Source organism: Athene noctua, chromosome 1 (assembly GCF_965140245.1).
Source record: "Athene noctua chromosome 1, bAthNoc1.hap1.1, whole genome shotgun sequence".
NCBI classification, from domain to species: Eukaryota; Metazoa; Chordata; class Aves; order Strigiformes; family Strigidae; genus Athene; species Athene noctua.
The window spans coordinates 100,206,087-100,229,817 of NC_134037.1; the positions used below are offsets into that span (position 1 = coordinate 100,206,087).

Below are 23,731 nucleotides of genomic sequence, written 5' to 3' on the forward strand. Positions count from 1 at the left end.
ATTCCTCTTCTTCTTCAAACTTCATTTTTGAAACCTTTTAGGATGATTCTAAAGACATGTTTTTTCTGTTTCACTGGGTGAGCAGTAAGCAATTAAGAAACTTAGAGGGAACGAAAGCAGGGTTCTTCTGTGACCTGAAATGAAAAGTTTATTCTATATAGCTCTGATTTCATATAAAAACTTGCTTTCTGACTCAGAATACTGTGAATTGTTCAAAAACTCTTTTCAGTCAGCTCTCACAGTTAGAAACACAAACTAGGATGTGAAGCAGTATGCATGGAAGCCCATGGAAGGTTTTCTACAGGCTTTTACTGCTGAAATCCCCAGAGTTAAGAATGAAGCAGTGTTTGTTCTGTAACAAATACGGTTATCCTTCATGAGTGATAATGGGAGTTACAGCTGTGCTTCCAGGCCTTCACTGAGATATTTAACTTGCAACTTGTTTGATGAAAGGAAGTGGAATTTAATACCTTTCCCTTTTCTTCAGTCTAATTCATTCATCTGGTGGTCAGGTTAAATAAGAAACAGAGCTTTAGTGTTTCTCACTCTTAAGAGGTTTTAATTTTTTAAATTTCTTTTAAAGATTTTTCCCCAAACCTCTTCTCTTTGTTGATCAAATCAGATCACAAGTACCTTGTGCCTGCCATGGCACAGGATGAAACTTGAACCGTGTTTATCGTAACACAGTTCTGTTTCTGATATACTCCTTCATGTATATGCTAACAGCAAGGGGTTGGGAGAGCTCAGATTACGTGATCTACCTCATATATTACCTGATCATATTACCTGATATATGCCATTCATGAAATGAACTGGAATACTGAAGGGCAGCGAATGGTGGTAGGGGTTTCTCAGAAGAGTGGAAAGGATTTCCATTCTGGAAGGTCTGGCTTCTCTGTCTCCGTTCTGCTGGGTACGCTCTACACATCGCTGACAATATATTGCATATTTCCCAAATTCAGTCCTGTGACAAAAAGAGAAACAAGGCAATTCTTGGAGACTGATTGAAAGGATAATAAACTATGAGTAAATTGCTCTGGGGATGCCAGATGGGAGTAGCACTCAGATTTCCAACACATTTTTCCATGTGGAATTAGAAAGAGCATTAGTCTACGGGTACCAACAGGATTGCGCCAAAGATGAACATGGCTCAGAGTGTTTTGTGTAACTGCCGTATTTTGTTTTTCATGATTTTGCAGCATACAGAGTTCCACTGCAGAGTAGTTTTCAAAACAAAAGATAACTTTGCCAGGTGATGCATAGAAGTAACATGTACTACATTTTAGTAGCACTGGAGCACAATTCTACTCAAATTTATTTTAAAATATATGTCAAAAGACCTGAAATATTAGATGAAGGATTTGAAACAAGGTACTTCAGAAAGTCTAGTCGACTAGCTGGGTAATAATATTCAGCCATACCGGGAATCTGCATTCTTCTTCAAATGAAGTTTAAGAAGCCAAAGGAACGGGTGCTGGGGAAGAAAGAGTCCAACACAGAGAGCCAAGAGCTGCAAGCCCTGGAAAAAAGGAAGACATTCACTGTTTTAAATGTCTTACAAAGTAAAACTTCCTGCTGTGGCTGCTGGCCAGCAGTGCAGCCTAGTGTGCCAAGTTGAGTAACATATAGCTGTAAATAGGAATAAAAAACAAAACACAGAGAAAAAGCTGAGTAAATAAGCATGTCACCTCATCAGAAGGCCAAAATGCTCTCTTTCTATTTACTTGTGTACAGTAAATTTCTTTTGGGGCTGGAAATGGGAAAGCAGATCAGTTTGTATAAAAAGCAGTTAATACACAGGAAAAAAATACTAAGGCCAAGCACTAGGAAGTGAGGAGAAGCCTGTGCAATTTTAATTCAGCTATCCTGTTACATATATTATGAAGCAACCCATAAGACATTTTCCTCCTACTGAGTAAATAGTAACTATTGAAAAAGCAATTAATCAATATTTTGGTATATTTTCATTGCTCAGCCTGTATCCATAGGCTTCACTTAATGCAGACTGCTCTCATACTCTGGATATACACTTACTAACAATGCAACTACTTTTCTCACAGTTGTATCAATGCGTCATACTGAAATTTAGAAAACAGTGTTTCTCTATCATTTGCAGCACAGGCACAGATATTCCCTTTCATCAAATATCTGTACTTTGATGTAGGATAGCTTTGGGTCTGTTTCAGGAAGACACTGCAGTAGAAGCAAGTGTAGGAGACTACAGCATGAACTTAGGACTTAAAAAAATTAGTGTGAGGCTGCAAACATTTTACTGAAAGTGTTACCTCTTAAAAATCATGCCAGTGGATTATGATAGCAACAATTTATTGATCTATATCAATGGGAAGGCCTTGCCAGTGGTATGAAAAGTACCAAAGACAGATTATGGTTAATTTAAATTCTATCAGCCATATGTAACTTCAGTGTGTGCTAATTGACATGAATGTGCTATGTTTGTTATAAAAGCTTTGTGGTTGTTTTAGTGATGCACACATACTGTCCATATCCCAGATACGGGCTGTTTCTACATAATAGGTGTGTCTGCTGGTCATGTTATACTTTCTGTGACAAAATGTGTCTATTACAAAAGCCTTAATACGGTAATTTCCTTTTCTATTTTCTCATCCATCTCCTAGTTTTGCCGGTATTGCTCCATCATAAGCACTATTGCTGCAGTTCTGTTAATTCTATGCAAACTGTAAGTACTGGCTTTCTTTTCAAATTCAGTTCACTTATTTGTTATGTACTTGACTACCAGTGAATAGCTGGCAGTGGACAAAGTGAAGAATTTTAAGTATGTATTTATAATCATAGAATAGTTTGGGTTGGAAGGGACCTTCAAGATCATCTAGTTCCAATCCCCCTGCCATGGGCAGGGACACTTTCCACTAGACCAGGTTGCTCAAAGCCCCGTCCAACCTGGCCTTGAACACTGCCAGGGAGGGGTCAGCCACAGCTTCTCTGGGCAACCTGTTTCAGCGCCTCACCACCCTCACATTAAATTTCTTACTTATATCTAACCTAAATCTACCCTCTTTCCGTTTAAAGCCATTACCCCTCATCCTATCACTAAACCCCATCTTTCCTGTAGCCCCCTTTAGGTACTGGAAGGCTGTTATAAGGTCTCCCCGGAGCCTTTTCTTCTCCAGGCTGAACAACCCCAACTCTCTCAGCCTGTCCTCATAAGGAAGGTGCTCCAGTCCTCTGATCATCTTCAAGGTCCCCTTTGGACTTGCTCCAACAGGTCCATGTCCTTCTTATGCTGAGGGCCCCAGAGCTGGACACAGCACTCCAGGTGAGGTCTCACAAGAGCAGAGTAGAGGGGGAGAATCCCTTCCCTCGACCTGCTGGACACACTTCTCTTGATGCAGCCCAGGATATGGTTGGCCTTCTGGACTGTGAGCGCATGTTGCAGGGTTATACTCAGTTTTCCATCCACTAATACCCCCAAGTCCTTCTCTGCAGGGCTGCTCTCAATCCACTCATCGCCCAGCCTATGTTTGTGCTTGGGATTGCCCTGACCCACGTGCAGGACCTCTCACTTGGCCCTGTTGAGCTTCATGAGGTTTGCACGGTCCCACCTCCCCAGCCTGTCCAGGTCCCTCTGGATGGCACATCCCTCCCTCCAGCCTGTTGACTGCACCACACAGCTTAGTGTTGTTGGTGAACTTGCTGAGGGTGCGCTTAATCCCACTGCGTGTGTCTCCAACAGAGATGTGAAACAGCGACAGCCCCAGTGCCAACCCCTGAGGAATCCCACTCGCCACTGCTACCCACTTGGACATCAAGCCATTTGCCACAACTCTCTGAGTGCAACCATCCATAATCTAGCATGAAGGATGCATGCAGAACAGCATGACATACAATACAAGAGAATCTATGACATATATCAGAAACCCTAAGCATATCTGAGATTCCACAATGTGGCACTACAGCTTTTCTTTGCACTCATGCTATAGAGACATCTGCCATGTGGTTTACCCACCAAGCTTCCTGATGTAGCACCTCTCTGAGGAAGGATGTAGTAAAAGAGAATTAGGTTCCAACACTTAACTTGAAGATAGCCCACTGCATGTCCAGCCTTTAAAAACAGCACAGGCACAAATATACTCTATTGAGGATAGCATCAGCTTCATTTCAGAAAGACACAGCACTAATGAGATGTTAGTTCAGGTTTTTATCTGATTTTAAGAAGCAGATGCTACAGAAGAGCAGAGCCCCTTTACCATTCTAAACAGTCTGTGTAGTTCCTTCACTGCTGTTGAAATATATGCCATTAAAATAAATACTGGGTTACCTGTATTGGTCCTGCCTGGTTTTGTGGATGTCGACGTCTAGTCTGTTTAATAAGCTGACAACAGATCTCATTTTGAAGTTCAGGATGTGTGAGGCAGATCTGCAAAGCACTTTGGGCCAAAGATACATGGTAATCAATGGCAGGAGAGTCAACTGCAGCATTTATAAACAACTGGCAGGTCTAGATATAAAATAATAAGCAAGTGAGTTTACATACAAAAAGCTCCAACAGATCTTTCAGACGTTCTGTATAACAAAAGTGTGCTATAGTTGAAGTCACAATTAGTCAGTTTACCAGTAGACTAAGGAAACCCTGCTAGCCCTGCAAAAAGGGGTGAAAATGGGCCAGAATGGATGAAAAGCTATACAGAGAGACTTAAGACAAAAACACCTCTTAGAAAACATGTTTTTCACTCTATCTAATGGAGTGACCTCTAGCAGGAGTTGGGAGAGTTGTGGTGGTAGGCAAGTTTAAGGACATGCTGAACATAGCTTCCCCCTCTACAGGACTTTAAAATGCAAAGTGCACAGCTCTCAATGGCAGCCAGTGTAAAATGCTTGTGCAAGTAGTGAGCACAACACAGCAGAATATACACAGATAAGAAAACCATAACTCAGAGCCATTTGTTTTACATCTTGGCTTTCACTGGTATTTTTACTGTAAGTATGAGCTCTCCTATCCCCAGTACTGTCTTAGGAAAGCCAGGTGTTAAGCATTTGTTGTGCTGTATTAGAAGAAAGCTTATGTATCACTCATTGCATTTACTCTATGTACTAGTTGATGAGTTTTCAAGGTATATAAACAAAATACAAGAAATAGATGGAAGCCAAATCTACTTCTAGTCTATCTGAAGATATGTGGATGCACAGGACTAATTTTTATAAGCAACGGAATAACTGAAACATGACTTGATCTGTTGCTAAATCAATTCCCTGCATGACCTTTAAACTCATTTATACAAAGTTTCAATAAAGGTCATACAAGTCATCTCTTATTTATTTATTTTAGGCAAGTGTCTGTGATTTGAATTAGGTCTGAAATATATTTCAGAAAGTGATTTTCAAATAGATATAAATTTATTTTTATCAGAGAAGTACATTCCCTTTTAAATTTTCATGCTGTGTGATTTCAAAAAATAAGATGGATGTACTTCTTTAAAGTGCTTCAAACATCTCAAAGAAACAAGCTGGAAAGTTTTCCTACAAGTGGCTGTGACTGAACATATGGTGCTTGTCTTGAATTCCTTTCTAGATCCAAACCATTACATCAAAATTCTCCAGATAGTTGATGCTTCAGGGAATTTGGTCTTTTGACTTGTATAAGTTCTGTGGAGAAAGTTCATTTATCCAAGCTCCATGCCTTCCAACTTGTAATTTATTTCACAATGTACTGAAAAAGGAACAGCAAGATTTTATTTTGTCTCTGAAATAAGAGTTTATAGCCTGGCTATTAGTTAACATTCAGGACTAGTTTTACCTGCATGAGGGCAGGAGAGAGGAGAAAGAAGGTTAATGACACTATAGCATACCCCCTCTCATAGATAGCAGCCACCTATTTGGTCTTTAACTGGGAAAGATATACTGGCATACAAAAATTCTCAAGAAACTAGCTGTGGCACAGCAGTTACGAGCCATTACGTGTCTGTTAATCGTAAAGCCTTTTCACTACTACATATGAGAGAGATACATCTGTGTATTTTTAAAGATGTATCAAAATCTTTAAAAGTTAATTCGAAAAACTGTTGTGACTTTCTAGAATTTTACTCTGTAATATTTTCTCTATTACTAGAATACCTAGTCAGTCTTTTCAGAGGAGCTACTTCATATGAAGAAAAGATTTTTTAATTAAAAAGCAGTAGAATCTCTGCCTTCTATCTCAATTTGAAATAATCCATGACTTGCTTAGTTTTTCCTTCTGATTTTTAAAATGTCTTCTAGCTGATTTAAATATATCTACAGCAAAACTTTCGCCTACCATTAGTTCTTGAAATCTAATTGAAAAAATAATATTTCTGATACAGTTCTCTGAATACAGAGATCCATCCATGCTGTTAGGTTCTCTGGGGCTTATGAATTTCATTATAAAATTATTATCATCCATTATGGCTGTGGATTTTCCTACTAACTTGCACTTTATCAATAACCTCAGTAGAAAGGCCAAAACTTGAAGCCTCAACAGCTCCTTGATAAGTAAAAGTGATCTCTTTGTTGTGGAAGTGATAGTCTTTGGTGAGATAATACGGGGACATTTTGCTACTGTGCACTAGTTACCTCCACTAAAGTAAGAGTAAACCTCTCTTTTTCTTTTTTCTTATTTGTTGAACGTCTCTAGTAAGCCAACTAATAGCCATTCTTTAGCTAAAATAGTAAGTCAGTTAATAAAAAAGGCATCTGCTATAGTTTTACCTTAAATAATTTAATTGCTTCAGTTTGCAAGGCTTCTGATGGCAATGTGGTAAGAGGGGAAGCAATTCCTTCTTTGCTGTGGCAAAGGGTAGGATGTCTCCAAATCTGAGAAGCTAAAAGGGTAAAATATATAGGTTTTGCAATTAATTCAGTTCATAAGTACATTCAGTAAATAAGTGTTAGAAGAGTAGTATGTTGAAACAAAACCAAACTTACTGGTATCGCCTTCCATACTTAATAATTTGCAAATAAGTTGTTCAAACTCAGATCCAACATTTACACTGGTACTTCCAGCTGCAACTGTCAGATGATAAAGCCATGTGTCCTAAAGTAGAAAAACGCAGCAGCTACTCATTCCATGTTGGAAGGAGATGCTTCAGCAGGATTTTGCTCTCAACTTGAAACACTACCATGCACTCCTGCTGAAGCCCAGTTTGCCTTTGTTTGAATACACCTGCATTCGTGGTCTCTATGTTATAAATATTAAGCAAGGAAGATTGGACAGGACTCTCTTCAGAAGTCTTTTACCCTCAGAAATCAGGACTAATTATCAGAGCATTCTCCCCTTCCTCTTCAGAAAGCTAACATAAGTGCTTTTTTATCACTGCCAGATTCTGATAACCTGGGGATAAGGCCAGAAAGCAAAATGAGGTCTACAAGACTACTTGAGAACAACAAAGCAATAATAATAAAAATGGTTTTAACCATACCTCTCACTTCTCCTTCACTTCAGTAGGTCAGTCTTCCCTACCGTTAGTCTTATCAGTGAAAATGGGTAACAGTATCCCAAAACCTCTCCAGAAGGTTTGTTACAGGTCTGTCTACAAGTTAGTGTAATGTAAGCAAAATTCTCCAATTACAGCATATTTAATATTCTGCACCATCTCCTTATCTAGGCAAGCCTGCTTATTTTCATTTATTTTAAAAAGAATTACCTACCTCTTCGCAGACAAAGTCTGATTGATGTTAGTGAAGCAGGACCTTCTCCTTGCTTACTATATCGAACTACAAGCCAGATGACTTGTAGGTCATCGTCCTTCTCCTCTTTAAGAAATATTCATATCACAGCACCATATGCACAGATGTGTTATTGTAGCTCAATTAAAAAGTCCTTTTATTACCTTCTCATGTTTGGATCCTATAAGAAGATAAGTGGGTCCTTGATCTTTGGGGTGGATTACAACAGTGTAATGTGTGGATAATAAACTGCGACCACTAGCCTCATAATCTTCATCAGAATCACATGATCTATCAACTTCTTCAACCTTCGCCTCAAAAAGCTTGATTTGACCAAGAGGAAACTAAAAGTAAATATCAGAAGTGGTGAGAGAACAAATATTTGCTTCAGTGCACACTGACTTTTATATTTCTTATTCTATAAAGGGAAAGAAAAACATGAAGCACCATCAACAGCCATTTGTATTTATTCATTTTCAGTCCTGCCAAGGAATGTCAGATAAGCCAGCTGTTGCAGACAGCAGAAGGAGAATGATATGTGCCAAAGTCTGAAAGTAAGATTTTATAAAATTCTTTTCCAGGTCTGCCTCTGTATCTAGTTAATGCAATAAATGTCTGTCAGGGTGAGAGAAGTAATTCTTCAGAGTTTCCAGACCTGGTTCCATGCAAAAATTCCCTGGGTCAGGCCTATAACTTTAATTATAATCTTATTTCAGAGGACAGCAGTGTATTGCTGATGTATCTATTTTGTTCATGCTATAAATTGAAAAGGTCAATTTTTTGTGTGGCAGACTTTCTCAGTTGGTTTCATTCTCCAGTCTGATAGATCACAGTACTTGAGTCTTAAGTTGTACATGAAGTTATGATCATTCATCAGGAAATATTTTATATGAAAAGCCATTCAAAAGAAATTTTCACAGAAGTAATTATATCATAATTGTTATCAACAGAAAGCCACAACGAACACAAATACAGCATCCAGTCTTCACAACTGGGTGATAAAACTGACAGAGGATGACAGTCCTTGCTGGATATTTTATGCAAAGCTACCTCTCTTTCCACAGCACCACTGCTCTTTCTCCAGTTGTTTAGACATAAGGATGCTCAAGAGTGTTATTTAATGGTGCAGCGAAGAAGCCTTGGCTACTGTTTCTGTGTTGTTTGTGATGTCCAGCAATGCTTAGTGATTCAGCAGAAAAGAGAGGGATATTTGTTTCCCTTTGGTAAAAGGATAGTTGTGCACTACAGTAACTAGCATCTTATTTGTGTCACATTCAAGTGTAAGCCTGAAGTAAATTGTCTTGAAATATCAACATCAGTGAAAAGCAAATGAGGCTTCTCAATAATACTGTTGTTAAAAATTGAAAATACCATACTGGAGAGTAGCTGGCAAGTTTGACTCAGTCTAGGGTGGGCTTCTTGAATAGTGATTTGATAAAGTGAGCTGTTAATAATAATTTTGAAGAAAACATCACATAGCGGTGGCTCTTTATTGCAGTGCTCTCACTAGTAAGGATTAAAGACATGTGGTGATTTGCATTCTCTGTGGTGCTTCTGAAGCATTCAACTTTTTGAACAAGATAAGATTTTGAGAATCAAGAGGTGCCATTTCACATACAAATACTCAAGACTGATTTATTCTCCAAGTTTAACTAAAACACAGTTGGCTGATTTTTTAATTTGAATCCCATTTTGAAAGGCCAGTTAAATGGACTCCATTAATGTACTAACCACTGCAGATTGTGTAATTTGTTTCCGCAAAGACACCGTCAGCTACAGCAAACGTTTTTAATTAGCAAATTTTTTGTTGGACATGAGAAATGAACTAGCTTTGGGAAACCTTTCATACATATTCTGCTTACAAAAGCTAAATTCTATTCTATTACAAGCTAGCAAATTAGTTTCAATTTTGCTTTAAAAGGGAAGCAAAACTTGTTCCAAATGGGAGGGAAATATTCACAAGAATACAGCAAAATTCTTAGATGCTTCTAAAGGGCATGCTAAAACCCCCAAATCTTCAATGGTAAAAATGTGTAAATTCGAAACTTTAAACACAGATTTCCTCGTCGGAGAAAATGCAAGTTAACTTTAATGTCTCTGTAAGATGAGCTAGATATTAATACTCTAGTCATTTGACCACCTAGTCCTATATTACACTTTTTAAAAGAGTAATTAAAATAGAGTATTTTGAGGGATGGTTACTGCTATCTTATTCATACAGTTCCAGAAGTAAGGTTTAGTTGAATGTTTAAAAATTATTAAAAAGGAAAAGATAACAAAGGGAATAACCAGCCTTATACAAAGACTATGAATTACTGGATCCAGTGTGATTATCTGGTTAGATTAGGTAACAAATGAGATGTTCTGTATTTTTTGAACTGTTTATAATGGCTCAGTGAACTGTTATCATTTTGCCATCAGCAGTCTTTTTGGTAGAGCTAGGTAATAAGGATATGAATCAAAATATTCATAACCTCAGTGGTATTGACAAGAAATCTCATAAAAGTTTTCAAAATCTCGTTCCTGACCCCCCCCTCCATTAAAAAGATGTTTCTTGATGACAACATGCAATGCCTTGGGAGCAAAAGGACAGGTGAAAAGTATGACTAGGAAGTGTCCTTTGTCCTGTCTTTGTAGGTACATATGACTGGAAATATTAGGACCAACAATATTCAGAGGTGTGTGTAGAGAACTAAAAATCAAGCCCAATGTGGAAGAGCCATGTCTTGCTCTTTCTTAGCTTCTTGTGTCCTACAGGACATGAGATGTTGGGAAGTTAACTTAAAGCTGGTTGGATCCCTTTTCTTCCTAAAACAGTATTTTCCCTAGGTTTTAGAAATAATTTTCTCATCCCTTTTTTTTTGCCATCCTCCATCTCTGCTTCTCTCCACCTCATCAGTTGTAGACAGTGAGCTCCTTTTCATAATCTTGATGGGGAATGGGAAAAGATGCCCTCCACAGATACACATCTGCAAAGCAGCAGATTCTGAATTCTTCTAGGCTTTTTGTTTGTTGTTTTTTTTTCCCTTTCTTGCAGCACCATGGAGGTATACCAAAGAACAGGATTTGTAAGTCAGTTGAGGGATTAAAAGAATAATTTCATGAAACTTGCAGTCACTGCCCACTGCAAACATACATTAGAAAGGGTCAGCTTCTAGAAGTAAACGATAGTCCCTTTTTCTGGGGATAAGAAGATGCAAAATATATATCATGTCCCGTAGGAGAAGGAGACCGATGGGCATGACCTGGATTACTGTCTATTAGATAGGAATCTTCCAAGTTGACAATCTGTGAAGTCTAAATGTTTGGTAATCAAGATAATGGGGCATATTGTACCTTAATAAATCTGTAATTACTCTTTAAAGTCTACTTCAATTCGTTATCTTCCATTCACTGAGGAAACAAGCAAGGGACCTACCTTGTCTTCTTGATTACGGAAATAATACAGAATTTTTCCAACAAGGGTACACCAAACTCTTTTTGAATATCCATGTTTCACCTGAAATTAAAGAACATTAGGAATAAGCACAAGCCAGAGAAATACAGGCTACATTTCACCATCTCTGAACTTGGTGATGTCAGGAATAAACATCTTGGTTCAAATTCCTTTCCACATTATGAGACAAAGAATTAAAATTGCATAACTCTATTAAGAGCATAAGAACTAAAGCATTAGGTGCTTGTCTAAAGCCTAGTAAGGCCAGTGTGAGTTTTTAATTTAGCTTTGGAATGGAAGAATTAAAAGAAAAAAATTCCTTCTATACAGTGTTATTATTATCTTGAAATGATCTGTCTCAGTGAGTAATATAGAAAAAGAGAGCACTCCACTGAAATAAGGTAGGTCAGTTAGCTACTGAAACACAGGCTGCATTAGGATATCACTGAAGTGCAAATGAAGAACTCAACACAGGAACTAAAGAAATAAAAAGGCAAAAAGAAAAGCCAAATCAAATCAAGCAGCCAAGAAGAAAAATGTTGCCCAAAGTGGGTGATTTGGTAGTCCTTGTGGATTGTTCACATTGTAAAGTACTGCAAAAGCAAATACGTGTCTGTTTCACTTGTATTTATTTTGTTGTAGGGCCATTTTCATCTAGGTATTATTCTTAAGAAATATGGAATAAAGCAGATTGGGGGAAGTGTTCCTACCTTTGTAAGTAATCCTTTCACGGTTGGCTTGATTTCAGGCTGTATGAAAAGAGGGCTGGCAGCCTGTATTTTAAGAACATTCTGTAGTACTTTGATCCATTCTTCTAAGATGTTGGGAGAATCTGCAGTCAGGTAGTATGTTCGTTTTTCTGTGGTCAGCTATGTAGTAACAGAAAAGTCTTGAGCTTTAAGAACATTATACATTCGACCTCACAGTGTGGGGGTTCTAACACATACTACCCAATGTAGTTTCACAACTTTGGGGGTTTATTTTCCCCAAAGTACTTTCAGTTAATGAAACATTCAGTGACCAGGCAGAGCAGAATTTCTAAGGCTTTATCTGAAAAGTTCCGGGACAGCAGAGCTGAGAAAAATCAATTTATTTCTTTTCAGACAAACAACTTCTCTCAACCCTAATGGCTGGCCCCAAGACTACTCTCTTTTTTTGTATCTCATACGTGACAATCTGACCTTTGTAGCAACACAAACAAGACTACATATAGGCCTTTTTATAGTTTCTGTAACTGAAATGATTCTTTGGTTCCAATCGAAGGACACTGATTAATCTGAAGTCCACACTTGGACTTCCAGTGCAACAGGAACAAGTGGTCAGTTTTGGGGATGGAGGGCGTAAATACCCGCTAAAACACAGATGAGAAAAGCAGGCACCTGAATTGTTTGTTTTCCATCACCCCTTTCAATGTGGCTAGATGCATTTAGCTCAATTTGACCTTGAGGTTTTCGAATTACATCACTCTGTATGGAAAGAATGGAAAAGGAACATTTTAAATCTACCAACAAATAGCAATAAATAATTACAGAACTCATTTAAACATTAATCTTGAGAAATACTTCCTAGTTAGACATTGAGTACCTTGTACACCTCTTGTGGAACTGAGTCCTGAATCACTCCCTAACAGCTCAGACACCAGGAATGCATTTATTTCCTTCTAGCAGCCCTAGATTCTCAGTAAAAACAATCTAGTATTAAATAGCAGATAAGTTACATGTACTTACTGGAGATTTGTAGTATAATAATTCACCTCCTTTAAGCACAAACCACCGTCGTTTCCAGGTCTTTACTTTGCCACCCATTTTTAACAGATATCCAGATTTTTCCAAAGGTTCCTGATTATTTAGGAGTTAGATAAACAGTAGTTAGGTACACATATATACTTATACCCCTCAGAGATACGTATAAATACACATACACACACACACAAATATATTTTAATGACTTACAAGCATGCTAAATAATAATTACAGTACTTGATGAGACTTTTAGTCCAACAACAAAGTTTTTACAAGCATCAAGACAAATGCCATGCACATGGGATAACTAATTAATATCCCTACTTACAGTTATAGTACATGGAGAGTGATTTGCCTAGAACTATACAAAAGAATGAAGAATGTGATGATTCCTGAGTTTACTTTCTAATTATTTGTATTATACAAGGAACAAAATTAATACAATGTAAATATATTTTTCCCAACCTCAGGGCCTAACGTACAGACCAGACATAGAGGACTGTAATTCAGAGTTCAGCACAGACATACATTTAGTGTGTACGGCTGTGGAACAGAGTTCACAGTTTTGCTCTGTGAACAAAGCTTACATTATCTTCATCACCAGGCTGTCAATCCACTTGTATGTTGAGACACTAACTACTAACACAGGCCATTAAAAACTTCTGAGACAGAAGACTAGTACCACATAATGGTTTGGTTTCTTTGACCTCTCCTCACATACTGCTCTACTTATGATTTCTCTGATCTGTAGTTTTCCCTGTATGACCAAACTATAGAAATGTATTACTGCACATAGCTCTCTACTGATGGCTCCAACTCCTTCAGTGGAATGGCCTTCTATTTGCCTGAATATTCAAATAATAATTTAAAGCTGATTTTAGTATTTCATATGCAATCTGATACCAGGTCAGGTTCCAAGAAAGGAAAATCTTAAGTGCTTTGAATTATCTTCTGGAGTTGTCTACCTATTTCCATTCATTATATAGAAAGCTCAGAATTATCCTCCACTTCCTTCAATCATTATAGCCTTATATAGCTAATTTATTGTTGGTATATTTTGCTGTTTGTACTCATAAGGCAGGACTGAATATAGAGATTTGGTAGCAGCTTTGAACATAAATATACACAGAGCACCACAGGTACACTTCTTCACAGAACTTCAGTACTCACATTTTTTCCATTATCACTTGATGAGGAAGAGGTCTTAGGAAGTTTCTGCTCTGGCTCTGAATAGTCTGTATCTACTGAATATGCATCTGGAGGAATAGCATAGTCACTTTCTGAGGTCACAGAAGACAGAGACACACCTGTGTTAGAAGAACAAAGATGTTTCTTTATATTTTATTACATTAGAAACAAATGAGATCAGAATATCCCCATGCAGAAAGAATATCTGAGTAGACTCTGCAGGCAAACACAAGTATCAGCATAAATCCATCAGGAATTAAGCATTTTTTAAAATATCAGCATATCAAACTGCTAGCATAGTGCTAATACCTGAATCTCATTTTCATCATTAAACAGAGTTTAAGTCACTTGTGAATGAAACAACAAACAAATGTCTTCTGTATATTATCACCTTCTGTTATATCAGTACAGCTTTTTTAAGGAGGGAGTTAGTGCCATGCACCATACTCATTCTCTAGGAAAAAAAAAAGGATCTTTAATTAAACTAACCAACTTTCCCCTTCCCCTTTCTATCATTTGCTCTAGTATCTGGATTTGTCATGCAACTGCTTGTGTACTAAGAAGCTATGTTCAAGATCTGCTATATGTTGAAGCTCTAGATGACTGACTGTATTTTGCAGTTATGATGAATTTTTATGCTGTGGTTTTCGAAAAATCTGAATTCCAGATTTCTGGATTTTTGTTAGAGTTTATTAGCTTTTATGCTGAAAAAAAATGCACCCTGTTTTCAATTCTAGGGAATCAGCAATAAAAATTCCAACTCCTCCCTTATTCATCACAGAAGTAACTATTTCCAAACATGTGAACATGTCCTTTTGTAATGACTAGTGTTCTACTCCAAAAGGTTACTCTCCAAGACTGAAAAGAAGATGCTTTGTTTCCTCTGTTTCATTAATTTCCAAACTCATTTGCCAGTTATATTTCTAAAAAAAAAACCTTTTCTCATTGATTGATTTGGTAAGCCACCTGGGCTTTCAGAGTGGGTTCTCCTCTTCTCATGTAGGATCTTTAATAACAAATATGCAGCAAGCTAATTATGTGCCTCGTGAAATATGTGACTGCCTAGATTTTTAAACAATGCGATCAACAAAGATATGTACATATGTGTTCTGTGGTTAAGAAAGGTTTTCATGCATGAAACAATGCAAGGACTATTTTCTGAGAAGAAAGCACGAACAAAAGGAATGATTCCACTTTACAGACACAGATATAAATTGTAGGTGAAACCAGCTATTAAACTAGCTAATTTACCTTTCCTGTTGTGTAAGCATGTAACATGAGATGCATCTGCAGCCGTGGCACTGGTTCTTGGTCAGCAAGATGGAGCTGCTGGGAAGCACGAACTATGGGGTTCTTCTCACATTAATGTAGCAAAACTCTAACTACATCGCTAGAAACAGGACTTGATGACATGTGTGGCTGGCACTGGATAACTAGTGGACCAGTGGCTCTATCTACCTGCTCAAGTGTGTCTGAGTGGAGCTCCTGCTAACTGTGATTTTAATATGTACAACAGAGACTACTGAATGATGTTATTTTGCATTTCTAAAGCAATGTATAATGAAGGATCTTAACACCTGGACTCAACGGGATCTTAATACTCGCAGGGATATAACACCCATACTGTCACCCCATAAAGAATGTTATATCTTTCAATGTTACGAAGCATATTATTTTCATTCTGCAGATGAAAGACACACAGTTACCTAGTGCTGTGAGATTTGTCTTCCACAAAAGACAGAACACTACTAGATTCAAGTGTTTTAACTAAATCTTTGCACAGGACCTTGAGACAATCACTGTAAAAATGAAAGGAGTCCTTTATTGCATGAGATGACAGAAACTAATACTCTGTTGAGGGAACTTTTCCATCTGCTTTCTGATCACATGAAACTGTTACTTTGTTTTATAAACTTGAATATATCTGGGGTTTTTTTCTGATGGCAATTACTTTCTCGATGTCCTTTTTACCTTCCTACAGTTAAGGTCACAGGAAGTCCTTGGCATGACGACTATAGATAGAATGGAGCTTCTTGCTTTAAATGTACAAGTCACCCTCAAGACAACAGCCAGCTACTAGATTAATGCCTTAAAAAGACATCTCTAGTAACAGCAATAAAAAGAAAGCCATGTGTAACATGCGTGAATAGTAGATCTAGGCTTTGACAGCTGAGATAAAAGTGTAGATTTAAGATGTCCATGCTGTTTAAGAAAGAAATCAGTTTCTAAGAAGATCATATCAACTGCCTAGTTACTTGTTATTATGGTTTTTGCTCACCTCGTTTCATAGCCCGAGGACTACCTGGACCACTTCTGCTTCGAGAATCAGACTCGGAAGTTCTTGAGCTGGACCGAGAGCTGTCTTCTTCCTCAGATCCTGATGACTCATCTATAAATGGGCTGTTGCTTATTTGAGTTGCTTTCTGCAGAAATTAACACAAACATTCCTTGATACCTTGCATAAAGGGTATCAGTCATTTCCTTCATACCGTGGCTGAGCTCTGCTGGCTTCATAACATTCAAAGCTGTTCTTACTTGAGTTGTGAGTTTTGGCACACAGATATTAACATAAAACTGAATTCCCTCTCCCTTCTGTATACTCAACCACCCCCACACTTTAATATAGAAACCTGAGGTAGCTCAAGGCATGGGTCTTTCCAAATCACAAAAAGCTGCCAGAAAACAAACAATGCTGTTACTAGCTATTTCTGGCTATCTGACTGTAAACAACTTTGGCACCAACACAAATACATTTCTACACATACACACACTTTTAATTATAGCACTGAATACCATGTGGCTCTGTTTAATAATTAACAAGCCTTTGGAAAAAATCAGCAAGAAACCTAACAACAACTGACTTGGACTAGTAACGTTTTATAAGTAGCAGTATTTTTTTTTCCAGCTATTTGACATTTCCATTACTTCTGGGGTTCTGTGATCTCTAAACATCATCTTATGACATATTTGGCATGGTAGAATCAACTGTGAAATAGCAGGTTCCTGGATGTGAGTCTAATGATATTTTAAAATTTCCTTTGAACGGTAATACAGTTACCCCTTTCAAAGTGGTGTAGACAGGAGTGGTCATGTTCTTATATATCAGAGATGTATATAATCCAGATATGGAGTATGAAGTTAGTGAAACAGCACCTAAAAAAGCAACATATTTTATAAATGACCTTCCTCATTTACCCTTCAATTAACCAAATTCAAATGTAATTTTTTTCATTGTATAACTGCTATAAAAAGCAAACTACTTCCTGAACTGTTTTGGATTTGAGATTTATAGCTTTTTGAAATTTACAGTGGTTTTAAGGAGTATAAATAAATCGTAGTCATGACCACTAGCCCTTTTTAAATTGGAAGTATAATCTCTTACCTTGGTACCTGGTATACAATCCTCAAAACGAACTGCAATGAAAACTAGGGTGAACAAAGTACAAATTCAGCACAAAGGCAAGAGGCAAGGTAACAGAAGACAGTGGGAAGATAACCCATGATCTTCTAGGTTTTCAATAGCAGATAACTGAATCTTCATAAAAATATCTTAGAGGAACATGAGACATTTGGTCCTTGCTTACAAATCCCCGTAAGAAGAGCATTTTTGTTGATGAGACAGTGAACAGCTAAACGACTTACTTTTGTTAAGAGATTCCATGGTGAAAGCTTCAGACATCCTTAAACCAGATTTGGCTACAGCATAAATTCTGCTTTCCTATACAAGCAAAATGGATTTGATGGTAGATAATTAAAACACAATGATTACTTTTCTTCTGTTTAGCCTCCCCACAGCCTCCTAGTCTTTGAGTTAGTGCAACAATGTGATAAAAAGATTGATAAAATGGCATCATCAGTAGCAGCTGAAAAATGCATCCTTGTTTTACATGCCGTACACATCATATCCACAAAGGTCTGTTTCAACCTTTTTTCACACAATGCTTGCCCTGTAGGTAACTTATTTTTAAAAATACTATTATCAGGGGCCAAAAAACCTATAGTGAGAATATGTTTTGATGGAAGATGGTATGTTAAGAACAGAGAAATGCCATTAGGAGGCAACTTTTCAACTGTTTTGTATTAAAAGGCCACAGTAAGAAAATCTATAATCAAAAAATATGCACTGAAATATATACAGAGAAGCTATTACATTAATGCCTTATTGATCTCTGAATCATTCATAATCTCTGTGGAACTACAGAATCAGTGAGTCTTGACACAGTTAATTTTGGATTTTGTGTAAGACATTAATATCTATTTTAAGTCTCTGACTGATGGCTTTAAAATTTTACTTGAAAATGTGAGCAATAACTTCTGCAATCTGTAGTTGTCTTCTGTCGACTTAATTGTCTAGATTGTGAGTGGTAAAATGGTTAGAGCAAAGGCACTGACACCAGAATCTTAGGCTCTGTTGGTGTTAAGATAAATAAATGCCATCACAAGCTTTACCTCCTTTGATACACTCAAAAGGACATACGTAACTTAGATGTGACATGAAAAAAATTGGAGTTATCAACAAAAATAGTAACTATGTTTTTCAACAGCAGAAATACTGTGCCTCAAATCAAACTTGCTCCTGAGTTTGTCATCTTAGTTCCAATTAAAGTAACACTCTGTCTTGTCACCAGCGAACAGGAAAGGTATAGGCAACAAAAATCACAGCAGAGACGCATGAAAATGACTTAGTTTCACCAATAGGAAAAACGTCTATAATTTGACTTACCCAGGAAGGAAATCGATGTAATGGAGGGGTTGGAGGTTTGTTGCTAGCACCCTTTTTTGTTGTATCACAAGATTCCTGGGCTTCATCATTTTGTGTTTCAGTGCCGTCATAGGTAAACTCTCCTTCATGACGACAAATCTCCATTTTCTCTAAAATACCAGTATCTTCTCCATCCACCAGATCAATGTCTGTCTCCTGAGGTCTCCACGGACGTATCATGCTTATGGCATTTCTATTTCTACCAAACATTCTATCAGAACTCAGCTGGGGCTGGCTTAGGTGTTTCTTTGCTAATGCTGAATTTATACTAAACACATTAGGAGTCCGTAACTTTGGAGGTGGCAAATTTGAGGAAGAATCTGATGGTGTTGTGCATTGAGAACCTGAGGAAGTTGCTAGAATTGGGTGTTTGGGTGTCAAAGCAGGGGTTAAAATTGGACTTGGGGTATTTGCCTCACTGGATGAGGATGAATAATCTAGTCTCTGAGACTGAAATTTCTTACTCAGTTCATCTGAAGAACTATCTTGGTCTTTCTTTTTACTTGTGAAGTCAGAGTTGCACTTTCCACCTGGATTGTTCTGGCATTTTCTTTGTGACCCTTGCTGCCAGGAGTATAACTTCTTGTGCTGAGTCCTCTGAACACCGAAACTCTCTTCTTCAAATAAAGAACTACTGTCATCAGATGCTGTCAAATACATTTCACTTCCCACTCTACTGTACCTTGCATTCTCTTCAGACGTGTGGCTTGAAAGAGTTGATGCACACCTGGATTTCAGTCCTTTATTGTCTCCTCCATCCTCGTCTGAGCTCCAGTCACTCCCGGTAGTACAGGAGTTCTTTGACATGTCGCTGTCTATATCTTTGGATGAACAGCTTGTTCTCACATTTTTGTTCTGCTCTGATCCAGAGGAACTTTGTTGCAATGTCTTCTGACCTTTATTGGCCTCATGTGCAGGAGCAGCAAAGGTAGTTTCCAGGATATCCTTTTCTAGAGGAGAAATACAATGAACATGAGAAACTTACTTTAGTAAACCTGACTGCTAAATGATTTTGTCCTCATGTCTGCAAATAGTAAGAAGGTATTAACTTCAAATGTGTAAGCATATTTATTTTTTTTAATATTGTAAATAATAAAACAAGAAAAATTTTATAAATTTTTGAATGCAGCTGAAGTTGCAATGATGTTTAACAAAAAACTGTTACAGACATTACTCAAAGTTCTAGCCAAACTAAAAATGGCAATAAATGTAAAGATAATCAGAGGAGCCATACTTTCATGTAAACCACATATGTATAAAAACAAAAAAACAGAACCCCCAAAACCCCAAAGACCTTAAGATGGCCTATAAATTTAGCTGCTTTATTAAGTCTAAGGAAAATTAAAGTTTAATAAAAGCTTGTCAGAAACGATTTACATTAACAAATCAAGTATTCTGAACATTTCTACAGTGTTTATACACAGAAATTTCTTCTGCAAGCTATTACTGCATTCTCAGTGGTGAGTGCTGAAGATATATAGGACAGGCTCATGAAAAATGCTTAGGGAAAGATGCTGTATTCGAAATAGCTTTGCTTCTGCTATTCTCTTTTACCTGGTTTCGCAAGAGAGAGCTATAGCTTGCAGCATTTCGGTGAGGCCTATGTGCTCCCCCTGAGTTAAAACAGATGCAAGAAGTAGGGCTTTTCTACACAGGCACTTGGGAAAGTTAAATAGCTGTATGAAGTTAAAGCGGGTTGGATAAGCCAAGGATTTTGCTTAAGTCTGCATTAAAGTAAAGAAGTCACAAAAGTTGATTTGTTTCCATCTAGGCAAGCCTAAGGTTCTATTTCTTATCCTTTCTCTTGAAAAAAAGATTCTTGCTTCAATTCTCTCATCTGTAAAAATGGAAATAATAATACATACTCACCTTTGTAATGAATTTGATGTAATATACAAAATATTAACAGGATCCATTTCAGTTTCTGATTTTCTACAGACCCTAACTTGCAATTTTGGGTACCATGATTAACTGTGGAGAAAATGCTGAGGTCATAAATAGTACGGTGGGATTCAAATTAAGGACCAGAGAAACAGGCTCATTCCTGAGCTTTTCAATGCCTAAAGGAAGTAGCAAACTGCACTGGACTTGCTTGTGCTTAGAAAAGCATAAGAGCATACCAGTTTGTTGGCATTACCAGACTTCAGGGCTTGTCAGGGAAATTTGAATGAACTGCTCAAGGAGCCTTCTTCTTCAGATAGGAAACAACAGTGTGAAAAGATGGAGAGAGTACTTGGAAAACAGCTGATTTGGATACACCGACACAGTTGTGAATTTTAGTTTTCCATCTGTGTCAGAATAAAATGGCAGTATTGGTGAGTAAGTACCTGGCATGTTTTTGCCTTCAGTGTAGTCTGACTCTTTAGATGAAGACTTGCTTATTTCTTCAAACTTAGGAGATGGTTGAGGACTTCTTGCTCTATTTGAAAAGCATCCAAAAGTCAAACTGCTTAGTCGCTGACACTCTCCAGGTTTTTGTGTTGAAGTAAGAGATTTCTTGCCCGTAGCCTCTGAAGAACAGTAATTCAGAAGTCTTGTGTTAATGAAATACAGCAAGCTATGCTACTGGTCTCTTTACTTCCAGTGTAAAGTTAGGGGGTTTTAAGATAACTAAAATTTAGCAAAAAGATAATAAAGACTTTATTATAGGAATAAAAATCTACCTGATATCTCCCCATATCAAAAGAAACCCAGAGCTACATTTCTAGTTCTTAAAGATTGATTTTTTAGTATAGAAAGAAAACAAAAAAAGGTCTCTTTTAACAATTTCACAGCTATAAGATATAAAACATGCACTTAATACAGAATGAAAACCTAGTAGAAATACCTGATTTTATTCTGCTGTGACTGAAATTAAACTTACGGATTGGTCTAGGACATACAGTATAGGAAAGATTGTAGAGAAATAGTATTAAAATATGTGATGGACTTCCCTTCAGATAAAAATATTAAGAGAAGCTGTAATAGGTGCTATACAGAGGACTTCAACACAAGGTAAAAGCATAAAATGAGGAACTGCCTGAGAATATAAAATCTGTCCTGAGGGACAGTTTTTTGCCAGAAACTGATAGGAAATAATGCTGTCCATCCCAGTTCTGTGGCAGATCGAGGAACAAAAGGCCTTTATCCATACCTGTAAACTGTTTAAAACAGTACCACATGATCATAATTTATAGCCTGTTACAAGCAGGGACACTGCAACTGGTAATAAATTTCTTAGTATTTTTGAGCATATTAGTAAATCTGTATTGAAAACTAGTTGACAAATTCTTAGTGTCTCAAAAAAGCCTTTCCATAGTTCTTTCAGAAGAGGATGACTAAAGCTGTTAAGTGCTAAAGTACACAGAATTGCTACTGATGAAAAAATAGCAAAGAAACAAAACAATCCAGCTTCCTCATTAACAGAGAAGTGTATCTTAGTTTAAAAGCTTCATATTGTGTATGTATGTGTTTTGTAAATATTTATATCTTCTACAGATATTATGCATATTACGTGTGTAGACACACACATATATACACATTTATAAATATCTGTGTATGTACATATATGTATGAGATACATTATCAAGAAATGAGGGCTAGGTAGGAAATCAATAAGATTTTCAGATAATAGTAAGTTGTCAGGTCAATCAAGCATGGAGAAGACTGTGGGAACCTTCAGAGAGACTTAAGAAAGTTAGTGAACAGGCAACACAGTGGCAAATAAAATTCAACTCTGACTGATGCAAAATAATGTTCTTTGGAGGGGACATTTCTCTTTCCCATATTTACATTTTACAGTTTTTAAATTAACTGTATCTACTTGGAGAGGAAGCTGGTGATACTGTGGCTGTTAAGGTTTTGGATCACTGTAGTCAAATGTAGTAATTAAAAAAATCTGATCAGAATTTTGATTCCCAGCTGAGCATTTGCTAGAAGAAGCAGATGCAGACTAACATTAATGTATTCCTTAACAGTGTTAGGACCACCTATGCCATAAAGAAGAAAAAGCAAAGGTCTGACATAAATCCAGTCCAGTCTTACTAATTGCAGAACCTCTTGAATAACACAGATACCCATTCACCCAACAAAAGCCAGGTGTGGTTTGTCTGTGTGTTATTAAATTAAATTCTTGCTTGCCTAACACCTTCATTTACAGTTACTCTGATGTCAATTCATACTAAGTGAAATCTCTGTGATTTCACAGAATATTTCAATTATGTGGGTGCACAAATCAATAGGGAATAAAAAGAATTATGACATATATAAAGAGTTTTTAAAAGATTTGTACAATTACCTTGCAGTTTAGATTGTACTGTTTTCATCTCTTTGGTTTGCTTTTGGTTGATCAAGCGAAGGTTTTCATTTTCCACCTCTAACTAAAAGCATAAAAATGTAATCTCATCCACCGGTGAAACAATTTTTAAAGTCATTATGTCATTTAGATTTCCTGTAAATTTCTGCTTATCTAAGGATAAAGCTAGTTCAAATGCTCAGCTTGTCTCTGCTACTTCTCCTAATGCCAGTCTAGGCACTTGTTTATTCTGAACACTGAAATTCCCTTCAATGATTATTTGCTCAACTTCTGTGAAAATCACTCCCCCAACCAAGAAAACCCAAGACTGCTTTAAAAAGTCTTAATAACTAAGAAAAAAGAAATCCACATTGTCATTTTTAATAAAAGCAGAGGGCTAGAATTACAAACTTTTGTGCCACTTGGCAAACCCAAAAGCAAGCAGAGGAATTAGAGGGAATAATGGTGCTAATGCCTTCTGCCATCCCACAGCAGAGACCAAAAAATAGGTACTGAAAAACTTTTACACAGACCAGACCTTCTACACGAAGAAAAGTCCCAGCAACCCACTACCGTAGCCCACTACCAGGAGTTAAAAGACATTGGTTCAAACTCCTGCTCCAAATTAGGCAAAGAGAAGATCTGAATCTGAGTATCTGATATCACACAGA

At 37.2% G+C, this 23,731-nt stretch overlaps 1 protein-coding gene across 1 annotated transcript in view; it reads right to left on the bottom strand.

Annotated features, from left to right (window-relative positions):
- PLEKHH2 (pleckstrin homology, MyTH4 and FERM domain containing H2) overlaps window positions 1-23,731 on the bottom strand; it is a 57,145-nt gene that overhangs the window by 10,896 nt on the left and 22,518 nt on the right. Inside the window, exons 6-22 of the mRNA XM_074897105.1 lie at window positions 23,064-23,145; window positions 21,115-21,297; window positions 18,749-19,737; window positions 17,668-17,743; window positions 17,084-17,178; window positions 16,304-16,448; window positions 14,008-14,144; window positions 12,823-12,933; window positions 12,475-12,561; window positions 11,806-11,964; window positions 11,078-11,158; window positions 7,824-8,003; window positions 6,919-7,027; window positions 6,703-6,815; window positions 4,298-4,477; window positions 1,422-1,519; window positions 787-964 (exon numbers count right to left, since the gene is read on the bottom strand). Of these exons, the coding sequence (XP_074753206.1) occupies window positions 787-964; window positions 1,422-1,519; window positions 4,298-4,477; window positions 6,703-6,815; window positions 6,919-7,027; window positions 7,824-8,003; window positions 11,078-11,158; window positions 11,806-11,964; window positions 12,475-12,561; window positions 12,823-12,933; window positions 14,008-14,144; window positions 16,304-16,448; window positions 17,084-17,178; window positions 17,668-17,743; window positions 18,749-19,737; window positions 21,115-21,297; window positions 23,064-23,145 (3,003 nt within the window). The remainder of the gene's footprint in view (window positions 1-786; window positions 965-1,421; window positions 1,520-4,297; window positions 4,478-6,702; window positions 6,816-6,918; window positions 7,028-7,823; window positions 8,004-11,077; window positions 11,159-11,805; window positions 11,965-12,474; window positions 12,562-12,822; window positions 12,934-14,007; window positions 14,145-16,303; window positions 16,449-17,083; window positions 17,179-17,667; window positions 17,744-18,748; window positions 19,738-21,114; window positions 21,298-23,063; window positions 23,146-23,731) is intronic.